Consider the following 13273-nt stretch of genomic DNA (forward strand, 5'->3'; position numbering starts at 1 on the left):
GGAGGAGAAGGAGAAGGAGAAGAACCGAGGAAATCGTGTAGATGCATATCGTCAAGCCGACGTTTGGGTGAGATCCTGTTGCTTCTCTCTCGCTCAATCGCGTACGTCGGGGAATCCAGTCTAGATCGGACGTCTGAGCAGTTTGCGACGGACAAGTCGGCTGGATAGGGGATTTCCGGCTATTATCTGGCTTTTCCCTGCTGGATATCCGGTGGAAGAGCGGTTTCCTGAAGAGATTTGCGTGCGTTTTGGCGTGGCAGGCGTGAGCGGACCGATCTGGTGTCTGGTTGATAGCGTAGCGTGTTGCAGAAGCTTTATCGGGTGGAGATTTGAAACTTTTTCCGGTTGTTTTCTTTAACGAGTGGATTTTCGAAAAGAATGCCGACTTTAATCGGCGGAATGTGAAGTAATATGGCAGTGAGTGACGGATTGAGGGATGACGCTTTACATTTCTCGCGAAGCTTCCAAGGTACGCTTTTCCTTCTCTCTCTCTTCCTTCTTCTTCTCCTTGGTCTTCCTTTTTCATCTTCAGTTTCTTTTATGTTCCCTCTCTCTCTTTCGTCTGATTATGATCGGAGGTTTCGTTTTGAATCTGATTAAAGATACGGAAAAAACGCTTGAAAATATGGGTTTTTCTGTCGCGTTTTCTTGCTTCATTTGATTCTGATATGAATGTGTATTTGTGACAGCTATGGAGGAGGATCACCGTGGAGACGTCGATAGAGTTGGCTCTGCTGGCTGAGAAGTGGAAGTTTATTTTGCTAGGGCTCGTTTTTCAGGTCCGCTCTGGATCTTTGGTTTGAATTTTTCTTCATATTGGAGTCTGTGTTATCTATAGTGAATCGTGTTTAGAGCAGAGTTTCGTGTTACATTTCAATCCCTTTGCGGTTTCAACTTTCTTTTGTTTTTATGATCAAATTTGCGTTTCTGTTAAAAATAATGAAATGGAAGCGCGATATTGATTGCTTCGATACTTGTTGTTGCTATACCCTGTTTTTTCCTCCAAAACGTCTTTGAGAACCACTCTGAAAAACAAAAGTAAAATGGAGGGGGTCTTCGTTGAATACTTTGTTGTGGTCCCCTAATCCATATGTTGCTTACGAGTTCATGTAATTGGCCTAATTTTTTGTGTCACTGACCTTTTCAGGTAGCTTGGTGTTTTTTTATTCTGCTGCATGTTTATATTTTTGCTTATTTGTGAGAATTTATGCCAATTATATTTTTTTGTTTGCAGTATCTCCATGGATTGGCTGCTCGGGGAGTTCACTATTTGCATCGTCCTGGTCCGATACTTCAAGATGTCGGATTTATGGTTCTTCCGGTATGTCATACATTCTTGGTAGATTGATTCTATTGAGTTCTTTTTTTTTTTGACAATTAATCAGATTGCTTGGCATCTTATCAGGAGCTTGGGGCAGATAAAGGATACATCAGCGAGAGTGTTTTTTCATTCATTTTCTTTTCCTTCATCTTGGTAAGCTTCTACATTTTGTAATTTTTGTTCTGGTGGGCCGTGTCAGCATGGAATCAGAAACTTGTGTTTTTTTTTTGTTATGATATATTGCAGTTTCATGGCTGGTTTCGGTTCTTGTCTAGTTAGATGTTATTTAGTGTTTTATTTGGGTGTATTTCAAATTTTCACTACTCGGAGAAGAAGTGAATTTCTCCTTTATAATACTTCCTTTTCCCATGATTCTGTTATCTTGATTGATCTTCATGGGATCTTGAGATCATTCAATTCCTAAAGAGTGATGCAGTATCAATGCGGGTGACTAAAGTGTCACAGTTTCTTCTCTAATGTATATATGTGTGATGTTTGGTATATGAGCTCCATTGCTGTGCATGGGTTTGTCAACTACCTCATACCGTCACATTCTTCACATTTATCAACGTCATAATTGTTGTCATCACCTCTCATTTATCAACAAAGTATGGTGGAAAACTATCTTTACTGGTGGGCGAAATGATAGGTAAAAAGATGCTGCTATATATAAGAAAGAAGCAATTGGAAAACAAGTGCTGTTAGTCTGTTAGAAGAAATGGGTTCATCAGACAGTAAATATTTTGCATGCAGCATGTGTGACTTTTTCCTTTGTCAAATTAGGCGTGCTACATTTTCTGTTTGTAAAAGAGTCCAGAAAACCACAGTGATAGACTTATGTCACAGATTTCGGTCTTGTTGGAATACCTGTTACTTAATATGAAGCAGCTGCAGTTTTTGGAGACCAAAACCATAGAGATGACATTATTTTGCTTAATTGTAAGGTATATATCAGGTTATATCTGTAGTACTTAAATGTCATTGTTCTTAAAATTTTGTTAATCATTATAGAGGAGAAGATAACCCATTCCTTATTTGCAAGTATGCATTGTGAACCTTGATCATTTGGTTAAGATGCGTCTACTTGAAACACAGTCTAGGCCAAGAAGGAGATTGAGTATATTGGGAAAAGATGATTACAGTTGTGGGGGAAGCATTTTCTCGAGAATATTGTGGGGGAGGTTGAAGTTAACACTTGAAGAATTTTTAACTCGTAACATTAGTTTGGTGGTTTAAACTTTAATTTGTGCAGCAGAAACACTAGTCCATGTCAGATGACACTTCAAAAGGTTGATGATTGAATGGTAGTTAATTTAATTTGTTCTTTTGAGAGGATAAAATTTGAAGTAGTAGGTAAGCCTCAATTGTTTTTTCTTTTGGTGAAGATAAATTATGAAATAATACTTAAAAAAACATGTTATATCCTTTTACCACATTCTTGGCTAAATAGACCATGGTTTCTTGGCAATAAATTAAGCTTGATGGATAATGGTTTATTGACTCCCCACCCATCTTTTTTTTAAACACATTTGGAGAAGGGAAATTTCATTAGACCTATGCTTATTAAAGCTTTCTCACCTTCTGTATTTATCTTTATTAATATATGTTCTCCAACAGTACATTACTGTAAATGTTGGTGAGCTTTGTTTTGTGTTTCCCTTTGTCTGTGTACCTTGTCTTTTACATTGTAATGATGTATCAAGTGTGTAGGTAGCTGTTTCTTTTGTTCTTTCATTTGTGGCTTATTCTAATAGTTGGTTGTTGTTCGTTGCAGTGGTCATTTAATCCTTTCGTCTTTCACAGCAAGCGATTCTATACTGTAATGCTATGGTGTAGGGTTTTGGCGTTTCTAGTTGTGAGTGACAAACTTCCTTTTTCTTTCCTTGGTAACATTTTTTGGAGTAATTTGTCAGGATGCTTGCACCATAATGTTTGGATTGCATGTGCTGTCTGTAGCAGCTTTCCATTGCCTAGCAACTGGCAATAAGACCTACTCTTGATCATGATGATACCATTGAATTTTTCTTCACCCCTAATGCCGTACTCTGATGCTCAGTTGAAATTTAAGTTGCTGAAAAATTTACTGCTAAATGATCTCCATAAGCATATGCACTGATAATGCATCCACCCTTGATGTATTGTCCTTAATGTGCATAGTGTGTGGTGATTTCTGTCCATTGCATCTGTCGAAAATGTAGGTGTTATACTGTGAAAAGGGCATGTGGTGCATCTTTGCCTTTATTGTTTCTTTCCAAAATGTTTAGGTGCTTTATACATGCAATGGTGTGAGCACAGAATGTCTATCTCTTTGACTTTTCTGCCATCAGTGTGCTTCATTTTGTGAATCACTCATTTTCTTTTTGGTTGTTTTTTGCAGGTTTCACAATTTTTGAGAATTCTTACTTTCATGTCAACACAACTTCCAGGCCCTAATTATCACTGTCGCGAGGTGCATTTAATTTGATATTACACATGTATTGCAACATATTCTTCATTGTGTATGAAATTCTGGAACTGTTAACTAAAATCTTGTTTGCAGTTGATTTTTTTTTAACATATCTATTTGGGTTTTCTAAGTACCATATTGCAAATTGATAAACTTTGACATCTATTTATTTTGTTTGTTTTCAATTCAGGGATCAAAACTTGCTCGATTGCCGCCTCCAGACAGTATTTTAGAAGTCCTCTTAATCAACTGTATGTTTGCTCCTGATGGGAATTTTTGTGTCCGTTCATGTTTCATTAATCTTTAAGATATTTGGTGTGCTTAGTTTTTCCCACAACATGCCATGTGCAGTTCCTCGAGGTGTGATATTTGGTTGCGGTGACCTTATATTTTCGTCTCACATGATCTTCACTCTTGTATTTGTTCGGACGTATCAGAAATATGGCACGGGAAGGTAATCCCCTCTCTCATATATTTGATTTGGAACAGTTTCACTGCATCAACAGTGATTCAATTTTATGATAATTGTGAGTTCAATGATTTGAGTCTGAAGACTTGTGTTGATGGTGGTTTGGCTTTATCACTGGTAGGGCTGGTAAACAGGCTCATGGTTGTGTTGATATGAGCCCTGCTCGGTTCACCAGCTTCTACCTTTAGTGGGCCCAATCTACCTCAAAATCAGAGTTTGATCCTGGCTCACAAAAAAAATATAAAAGAAAAAAGGAGTTGAGCTTGAGCTGACTCGTATACAAAAAAAGTACATTGTTGCAAAGCTGTGTGCTAGGATTTGAACTTTAAACCTATTTCTTGCAAGCAAATGCTTCAACTTCAACCATTTGTTCTACACAACGTTATGATGCAGAACATATTTAAAATATTTTTGTTACTATTAATGAACCTATACGAGCCAAGTCACGACTTGCTTGTCTCATTTTCCAGCCGTAATCACTCTGTTCTCTGATGGTTTAATTATTGGGGCCTTATATTCTCTTCTTTTACTTCGTTGTTTTTTCATTTTTTCCTGTTATAAATTATGTAGCTTCACATGTTGCTGCCTTAAAGTTGTTTCAACTTTCATATAAATCGATTTAAGATATTTTTGCAGGTTGATTAAGCAACTTGCTTGGCTGGTAGCTGTTATTCAAAGCCTGCTGATAATAGCTTCTCGCAAGCATTATACTGTTGATGTTGTCGTTGCATGGTAAATTCTTCTTTAATTTGATTCTCTTTGTTTGAGTGAATGAATTCTGACATGTAGCTTTGTTTTGAACAAACAGGTACACTGTAAATTTGGTGGTGTACTTTGTGGACAAACAAGTGCCTGAAGGTATGTGTAGTCAATTCGGTTCACTTTTTCATATTATGACCCTATCTTGATATGTGGTGCATCGTGGATATTTTTTCTGCGCAGACATAGCAGAGCGCAATGGTGGAAACCAACCACCTTTGCTACCCATAAATGGCAAGGAGAAAGATGCTTTTTCCAAGGAAGAACTCCACAAGCTGATGAATGGAAATTCTGGAGATAATACTGATAGGGTATGATTGAAACGACTAGCACGTTGTTTTTTGAAATATTTCTAATGGAAGAGGTTCTGAGCATGGTTAAGATTATTTTGGAATTAAAAAATGGTAAAAGAAAAAACGATAATAAGAAATAAGTAAAAATAGGTTCTGGTTAGTCAGAGAATTTTTGAAGATATAGTGACAATATTGTGATAACATCAGAGGTTGTGTTGAAGTAGTTGAGAGGGACGAGGATTTCGGAGGGGAGATCAGAGCGGAGCACTGTTTTTGGTGGAGTTCAAAAACATCCTTCTGAGGTGGTTGTCACCTCCGCTCCCATCTCCATTATCGTCTCCATCTCAAGTCTGGCTCCCAAACAGAGCCTAAGATTTTCTGTTCCTGCTGAAATTTGCCTTCCAACAAGTCTAAATTGGATTTTGGTATTTAACAATTGCAAATTTCTTTATACAGAGGCCAAGAACACAGATTAATGGAAAGATCTTGGAGGATGGAAATAAAGTACATGTGGACTTGGCGATGAACGGTACGTGAGACAGGCTTCAGCATCTGCTAGTGGGGGCGGTTCATCTGGTGGATGTGCAGGTTATGTACGTATGATATATTCACACCATAGCAATCCTTGCCTGATTTCTGCAAAAAGTTGTCTCTACAAAGCAGCGGTAACATGGTAACGCATATTGTCATTTGATTGGGTAAAAAAAAGCCGAGGTCGGTTTAAAATTTTGATCTTTCCGATTCTTCTGTATCATGAAGGTAAATAGTGTTTTCAAGTGAATGCAATGATTCTTTTCATTTCAATAGCGAGTTCTTTTTTGCCCAACCTCGTCCATCTGTGTATGCTTCTCTATTATCTCTCTACTCATTGGTTAGTCAATTCACAGGGCCATGCTATGGGTGCAGCTTTATTCGGGACTGCTATAATTAGGGGTGGGCATTGGGCCGGTCCGGCCCAGGCCGGTTTAGAGCTCGGCCCATTGGGTTTTAAGTGTGGCCCGGGGTTTTTGGCCTGGTTCTTAACTGGCTTGGGTTTGAAGAGCAGTCCACTGGGCCTATGTTCAGCCATACCTAAACCTTTTTATTTCTCATATAATCAATACAACAAATTAGTTAAATAGTAATAGTTACCAAAGTTACTATGCAACCAATTACTAAATCTTAATTAAGTAGCTCAGGCCCATTTAGTCTGCCTGATAATGTCAGGTTTCAGCCGGCCTGGTAGCTAATAGGTCAAGGCCTAAAACCTTGACCCAAATCTGGCTCATGGTGGGTCCGGTCGGCTTGGCCCACTTGGCTGCTGGGCCCATTGCCCACCCCTCGCTATAACATCTTCAGAGGCTGTGACCAACAGTGCGATAGACAGCATTCCATGCAGGAGGTTGTCTACTTCATGTAGCCAAAGCTCTGAAGGCTTCGCTGCAAGAGTCGTGTGCTCTGTGTGATTTTGGAAGCACAAGGCTCGTAGCTTTTATTTATGTTATGCGTTTCTCTGGCCGAGTCATGCGACCCACGGTTTACTGGTGGGATGTGTTTTGGATCTTTTGGTTTCAGTTATGTTGACTTGTCAGAAGATGACATTTGTTGAGAAGGGTTTACACGTTTCAAGGTGTAGCATAAACGTTTCGTTTCAAGATGGGCTCGGACCCCACTAAAATATTGGTGGGTCCAAACTTGGATCCAACTAAGTGATGTGGGTTTCAGATCCCGATTTGGGTGTGGCTGGTTTTTTCATAAGAAATAAGAAAAACCATACCAAGATCTGATAAGAATTACATAAACCAGACCTGGTTCACCCGTAAAACTATATTTTTTTAGTTTTTTACATTGAAAAATTACATATCTTAATCAGAACTCGGGCCTGACTTAGGTTTGGTATAAAATTTTATAAACCATAACCAACCAATTTAATAATTGGACCGACCCAGATAGTTAGTGGGCCCCCTTTGTATCCGGTATGGATTGAGATCGGATATCAGACCTATAGTTAATCGGCCCCCTTTGTATCCGGTATGGATTGAGATCGGATATCAGACCTATAGTTAATCGGCCCCCTTTGTAACCAAACCTTGACCCTATAGGATCCGGTATGGATTGGGATCGGGTCATGCCCAATCCATTGACAGCACTAGATGGGGCCAGGCTTGTCTTTGAAAGGTTCATGCCCGAAAATGTGATCGGTGGGCACGAAATTGGGATGGACGGTTTCGGTATGGGGTCAGTTTGCCTAGAAGAGAGTCTCATGTTAATTAGGGATGCTGTTGGATTGACCTTGAAACATGTTAATTAGGGAGAGATCATGAGGTTAATGACTTTGGGAAAGCTAATTGCAGTTTGGTAGGATATTCCGACTGAGCTGTGAACTTGAAAAAGAAAAAATGCCAACGGTTTCTTGCTGCCACTTTTTTTTTTTTTGAATTTATAACCGAAGAAACCACACCCGGCACGAAGACCTGGCTGCGTAAAACTCTGAGGCTCACTTTAATTTAAAGGTTAGCCCTGGAATCTTCTTTACCTTCTTTTCTCTAAAACACAGAATTATCCTGGAAGTCATATATTTTCTTTTGAAAGGCAATCTGGGCTACCAGTTATACAACTATACCATTGGGTTTGAACCTGCAACGTCCCAACACAAGGTAACATGCACTAGCTGCCCCTACCAGACAAGTGCCCCCCCTGTGGAAGTCATATCCTCCAATGTAAGCCCCCCCTCCCCCTGTGGAAGTCATATCCTCCAATGTAAAGTTCTCCAGAGACAATTTGTGAACCATCCCTCACCCACAAACCTCTCTCTCTCTCTCTCTCTCTCTCTCTCTCTCGTGTGTGTGTTTGCACTGTGACACTTTTAACCCCCAACAACTTTTAATGGTGTGGGTTTGAGTATTGCCAAGTCAAATGAAGCTGGGACTGTGGTTCGGTTTTAATGGAATGTTTACTCATCCAACTTAGGGTTGCAAACCGTTTGGATTCAAGAAGGGACTTTTGCAAATTTTGGCAGGTCCGGATCTGACTCCCTAATGTATTTTCTGAACTGAAATGCCGAACGGTTTGCATCCCTAATCCAAATACATTTCAATTTGGATCTATTCCTTTCCAAACAATATGATTTGTTTTCTTATGTAAGATGAAAATGAATCCCTTTTCAAACACGCCCTCGGTGGATGTACACACTCTCCTTTCCTGCTTTCATCTCTATGCAATCTTAGGGGATGTTCGGTTGGATCATTCAGAATCGTTTTCAAAGGTTCCCCTGAGGAAGCCATTCGAATAGCCTGAAATCTCATGTTCAACCGAACATGAGATTTCAGGCAACCAAGTGATTCGTTCGAATCAGAATTGAACATGAGATTTCAGGCAACCAGTGATTTGGAATCAGAATGATTCGAAATCAAATCTCACGGGTTGCCCTGGGATTTAGAGTTGAGGCACACGAACGTACCCTTAATCTCCAAAACACTCAAGATTAAGGTATGGGGCCTTGGCTTCTTGAAAACGCCCAACGTGAAAATGGATATAAAGCATGCAAAATCAACACAAAAATGAACATATAAGACTTAGTAAAAAAAGTAGTGTAAAAAGGTATGAACCAAGAGAGATGCAACCGTGAAGGGAAGAGGAAACAACTGGAAAACGAATTGAGAATCGAGTGAGAAGTGCAGTTCCCATTAAGGAAGCGAATTTTCCCACAATTTCTGTGGGGCTTCCCACTTCATAATACACTTTTTGGAAAGTTGTTTATGGATGGAATTACTCTATTTCTTTAACACAAGTAAATTATCCATTTTGGATTATTGAAAAAAAGGATGCTTGCATCTTTGGTATTGAAAGCACACAATCCCCCAAACACATACACACAAACACACAAAGGTCATCTTTGTTGAACCTTAAGGGAAAATAAAACAAAAAATGACTGTATTGTCCTTCCAAAATGGTGTGTTCTCTAAAATGCTTTACAATTTGCCGAAATCCTCTTCATATCTAAATTATCTGATTCTTGATTTTTTAAAAATATTTTTGCCCTTTCGCAAATATGGTAAGATTGTTACAAATAATTTTTGCGAATGTCACAAAAAATGTGCAAACTTCCTTTAACTAAATACTCTCAATGTAAGTCCTCAAATATAATACAACATTCACAAATTATGTGTGCAAATGTCACCCAAAATGTACAGACCTTTAACTAAATATTCTCACCATACGTCTGCAAATATAGTACGACATTCTCAAAATCATGTTTGTGAATATCCCAAAACTCTACAAACTTTTTTTTAACAAAATATTCCTGACCTTCACAAATTGTGTTTGTGAATGTTCTCAAAAGATGCAAACCTCTTTTAACTAAATACTTCAAACGTACATTCACAAATATAATACGACCTTCGCAAATCATCCTTAATGTCATTTTATGAATGTTCTTACCTTTGCATGTTTTCTGATTCATATATAAAATTATTGTGATTCTTTTTTTTTTTGTTAGAATCCTAACCATTTTTTCTCTCTCCTTTGCGGTAATTCCTGTAAAAATCATTTTGCAGCATTTCATAGAGGTTGTGTCATCCTTTTGGTCAAATTTTCCATCTTTCGATCAACTATTATAACTTAAGTCGAAAGGTGAGTTTCATATGTTTTCTTGCATGTTTAATTTTTTTGTATATATATAATAATAACTTTATAGTATTTATATTTTGTTGTTGTTGTTGTTGATGATTTATGTTTGTTTGCATGTATTTTATTTAAAACTTGATACCGGATTGTATGTTTAGGGTTTACTATGTTTAGGGTTATTTTTTATAGATATATGTTGATTTTGTAATATTTATGTTTAGTTGTAGATTATTTATGTTTGTTTGCTTGTCTTTTATTTAATATTTGCTTATTTTATTTTAGATTTAAAGTTGATTGTGCACAAGCATTCAATTAGTGTACTGGGGTTGAGATCGACTGTGTAAAAACATTCAATAAGGATACTGAGGTTATGGTTGAAGTGACTGAAGAGTAGTTATTATAAACAATTTTATTAATTAAATGTAAGAATGATATATGAATGGCTATAGAAAGATAATGATAATTTCAGAAAGGGTTAAAGTACATTAATGTTTAATTGACTGTTCTCGTTGGAGATCTATAATGGTATCAACAAATAATAACTTTAAGAAAATTATAGCTTTAATGTCTCATAAAACCGAATATAGAACCTCTGGTATAATTATTCTTCTCCAACAAATATGAATAAATGTTTTAGATGATGATGATGTAGACTCAATGTTATGTAGTAGTGATGTTTACTTGGTTGCTTTCGTCATACAAGATGACAATGTTAAACAAGAAGCAATTGAAAGTGATTTACAAGAAGCAGTTGATGAAATAAACACTGAATAAGTGATGATGAGAATTGTGTGAAAAATGTGCATCTATCTCAAGCACTATCTGTTGAGCTTATTCTTGAGACGAACATTCAACTCTCCCAAACACTTAGTACTATTTATGTTTGTAACATGCATATGAAGGGTATGTAATTGTCCCAACCAATTAGGGATATAAATGTCATATGTGTAGATAATGAATGATTTGCATCAATAATTAATGTTGTACATGATAAGATGATGTAGAGTTATGTCAACAAACTAGTGATATTGATGTTCACTGGAATTATACAGATAATAACTAGCCTTATAGGGTTGATGACATAACTAGGTACAAGTTGTTGGGCTTTGTAATTTATGCTTGATATGTATGTGTGATAATTAAGATATTATTTTTATGGATAATCATGGAATTAAAAATGCATGAATGATGAATACACGAAAGCAAATGAATAAATAAATACAATGGTCTTTGATTTAGCTTTCGCATCCGAACAACCAATTAGTGGTAGTAGTGATTATGCATTTAACGAAAAATCAATTGGTGATGATGACTATACTATGTTGGATAATGATGATGATAACACTATAGGAGTTGACAAAGATACTCATGACATAAGATAAATAATGGCAAATGAAAATGATACACAATCAACAATTGAAAAGTTGAACTCTTGATATGTTATATAAGTTATATGAGCATTGATTGGGTAGTAGATTTTTTTTTTCTATTAATGGGACATTGTTGAATATGTTTTAGTTCAATGAATTCTCATACTATGAAAAATAAACCAAAACATTATTGTTGGTCAAATGTTTAATAATCTACAACATTATTGTGAGTTTTTTAAAGATCATGTGATAAAAAATAACTATAAAACAAAATTTTTGAGAAGCTAAAATAATAGAGTAAATGTCATATGCATGAGAAAGAACCAACAAACTATGGGTGATTGCCCTTGAAAGAACCATTGTACAAAGGTATGCAAAGTAACATTTTTTCGAATGAAGAAGTATGAAAAAGAACGTATATGTAGTGTGGCTCATTGGGCAACCTTCAAGTGAAAAAGTGCATTATGCGTAGATTGCATGTGTTATTCATGCATGCCTACGTGATAACATGAACATGACTTCAAAAAAATTCATCAATGACATCAATCGCAAGAAATATGTTATTCGCGTATGATGAGAGTATTTAGTTAAAGGAGGTTCACACATTTTTAGGTTACATTCATGCACATCATTTGCAAAGGTCGTATTATATTTATGAACTTACGTTTTTTGTATTTAGTTAATGGAGGTTCACACATTTTCAATGGCATTTTAAAAAATGGTTTGCGATGATCGTACCATATTTGCGAAAGGAAAAAAATATCTTACAAAAGTTAAAAATGTGAAAATGATTTTGGCAAATTATGAAGCACCCAGTGCACCATTTTGCAAGCACAACATGGTCAATGCCACATGTTAGATGCTCAACCATTAAAAACAAACTACTTTGAACTGTGGGCACGAGTGTTAACAGTGAGTAGCTCTATTACCTTCTGCACCTTTAAATCTCATTCAAACCCTTGCACACGCTTGCTTAACACTGATTCACATTATTATAAACAAACCTCTTACTATTGCAAGCCATCATCTGCCACTCTAAAATAATAAGAAAAAGAATGGGGCTGATTTTTTTTATATAACCCCCACCAGTTATACAACCGATACCACCGGGTTTTGAACTTGCAACATCCCAACACAAGGTGACATGCACTAACTACTCCTAGCAAATAAGCGGACCACCCCCGATGGAACTAAGTTGCTTTTACCAAATGTTTAGAAAGTAAATTGATATCAAATGCAAAGGGTTGGGATCAAGTAGTCAAAGGAAGAACGACCCAATTAATTTCCAAATCCTTTCCCAATTGACTGCAAAGTGAACTTAATCTTTAGTTTAAGAGTATGATTATTAGGACTTCAAAAATTTTATTAATTTTAATCATTATAAAATACACAAGGAAAATGTCTACAGTAAGGGCATGTTTGGAAGAGAGAAAAACTCTTATAGGTAAAAAAAGTTTTGCCTATAAGAGTTTTTGATATGAGAAGTTTTTCAAAAGAAAGTTTTTCGCTCCTTTGTGTAGCATGAGAAAAACAAAATAAAAAAATTGTGAAAAAATGAGAGAGAGGAGGAGGAGGGTGGTGGTGAGATGGATGGTAGTTGTGACGGTGAGATGGGTAGTACTGAGTGTAAGAAATAAATTTTCTCTTGGGAGAAATGTTTTTTTATCAAAAAAGTATACTTTTTAGAAAAACTCTCTTAACGAAAAAGTTTCTCTCGTTTGAAAAGGACCAAAAAATTCCTTAAGAATTTTTTTTTATTATTTTGCATCACTTTTCTTACATCTTTCTCCCTTCCAAACGTGCCCAAAGTGTCTACATGACAACTACTTGTTGAAGACTTTCAAAGCATGGATTTAATCTTTTGACTTGCAAATATTAAATACTTCCTTTGTTTATAATATTTTGTTCCTTAGGTATTAACTTTCTTAATGAGCCCCTGTGCATCTTCATAGCAAACCACATGCATTTTGTTGGCAAACTGGAAAAGGCTATCCCTAGTGAGTGCACATC

The 13273-nt window shown here is 36.6% G+C and overlaps 2 protein-coding genes across 6 annotated transcripts in view; both read left to right on the forward strand.

Moving 5' to 3' along the window:
• The window catches only part of LOC149839947 (phosphatidylinositol:ceramide inositolphosphotransferase-like), a 16414-nt gene continuing 3141 nt past the window's right edge, over positions 1-13273 (forward strand). The window contains exons 1-13 of one of the 4 annotated variants that reach the window (XR_016431373.1): positions 1-469; positions 690-779; positions 1235-1321; positions 1406-1474; positions 3096-3176; positions 3699-3770; positions 3958-4018; positions 4119-4221; positions 4873-4968; positions 5045-5094; positions 5179-5306; positions 5745-6047; positions 9824-9899. Coding sequence is in view for 1 of the 4 variants with exons in the window: in XM_090002927.1 (XP_089859053.1) it covers positions 437-469; positions 690-779; positions 1235-1321; positions 1406-1474; positions 3096-3176; positions 3699-3770; positions 3958-4018; positions 4119-4221; positions 4873-4968; positions 5045-5094; positions 5179-5306; positions 5745-5825 (951 nt within the window). In the remaining 3 variants the exon portion in view is untranslated. Of the gene's footprint in view, positions 470-689; positions 780-1234; positions 1322-1405; positions 1475-3095; positions 3177-3698; positions 3771-3957; positions 4019-4118; positions 4222-4872; positions 4969-5044; positions 5095-5178; positions 5307-5744; positions 6115-6175; positions 9133-9823; positions 9900-13273 lie in introns of those variants that run through there. The other 3 variants (XR_016431375.1, XR_016431374.1, XM_090002927.1) reach the window with 3 other exon arrangements.
• LOC149839948 (serine/threonine-protein kinase BSK5-like) overlaps positions 5981-13273 on the forward strand; it is a 26951-nt gene continuing 19658 nt past the window's right edge. Inside the window, exons 1-2 of one of the 2 annotated variants that reach the window (XM_090002925.1) lie at positions 5990-6047; positions 9824-9899. The gene's annotated coding sequence lies outside the window, so the exon portion shown is untranslated. Of the gene's footprint in view, positions 6048-9823; positions 9900-13273 lie in introns of both variants that reach the window. The other variant, XM_090002926.1, reaches the window with a different exon arrangement.

Source organism: Nuphar pumila, chromosome 4 (genome assembly GCF_984573655.1).
Source record: "Nuphar pumila chromosome 4, dmNupPumi1.hap1.1, whole genome shotgun sequence".
Lineage (NCBI taxonomy): Eukaryota > Viridiplantae > Streptophyta > Magnoliopsida > Nymphaeales > Nymphaeaceae > Nuphar > Nuphar pumila.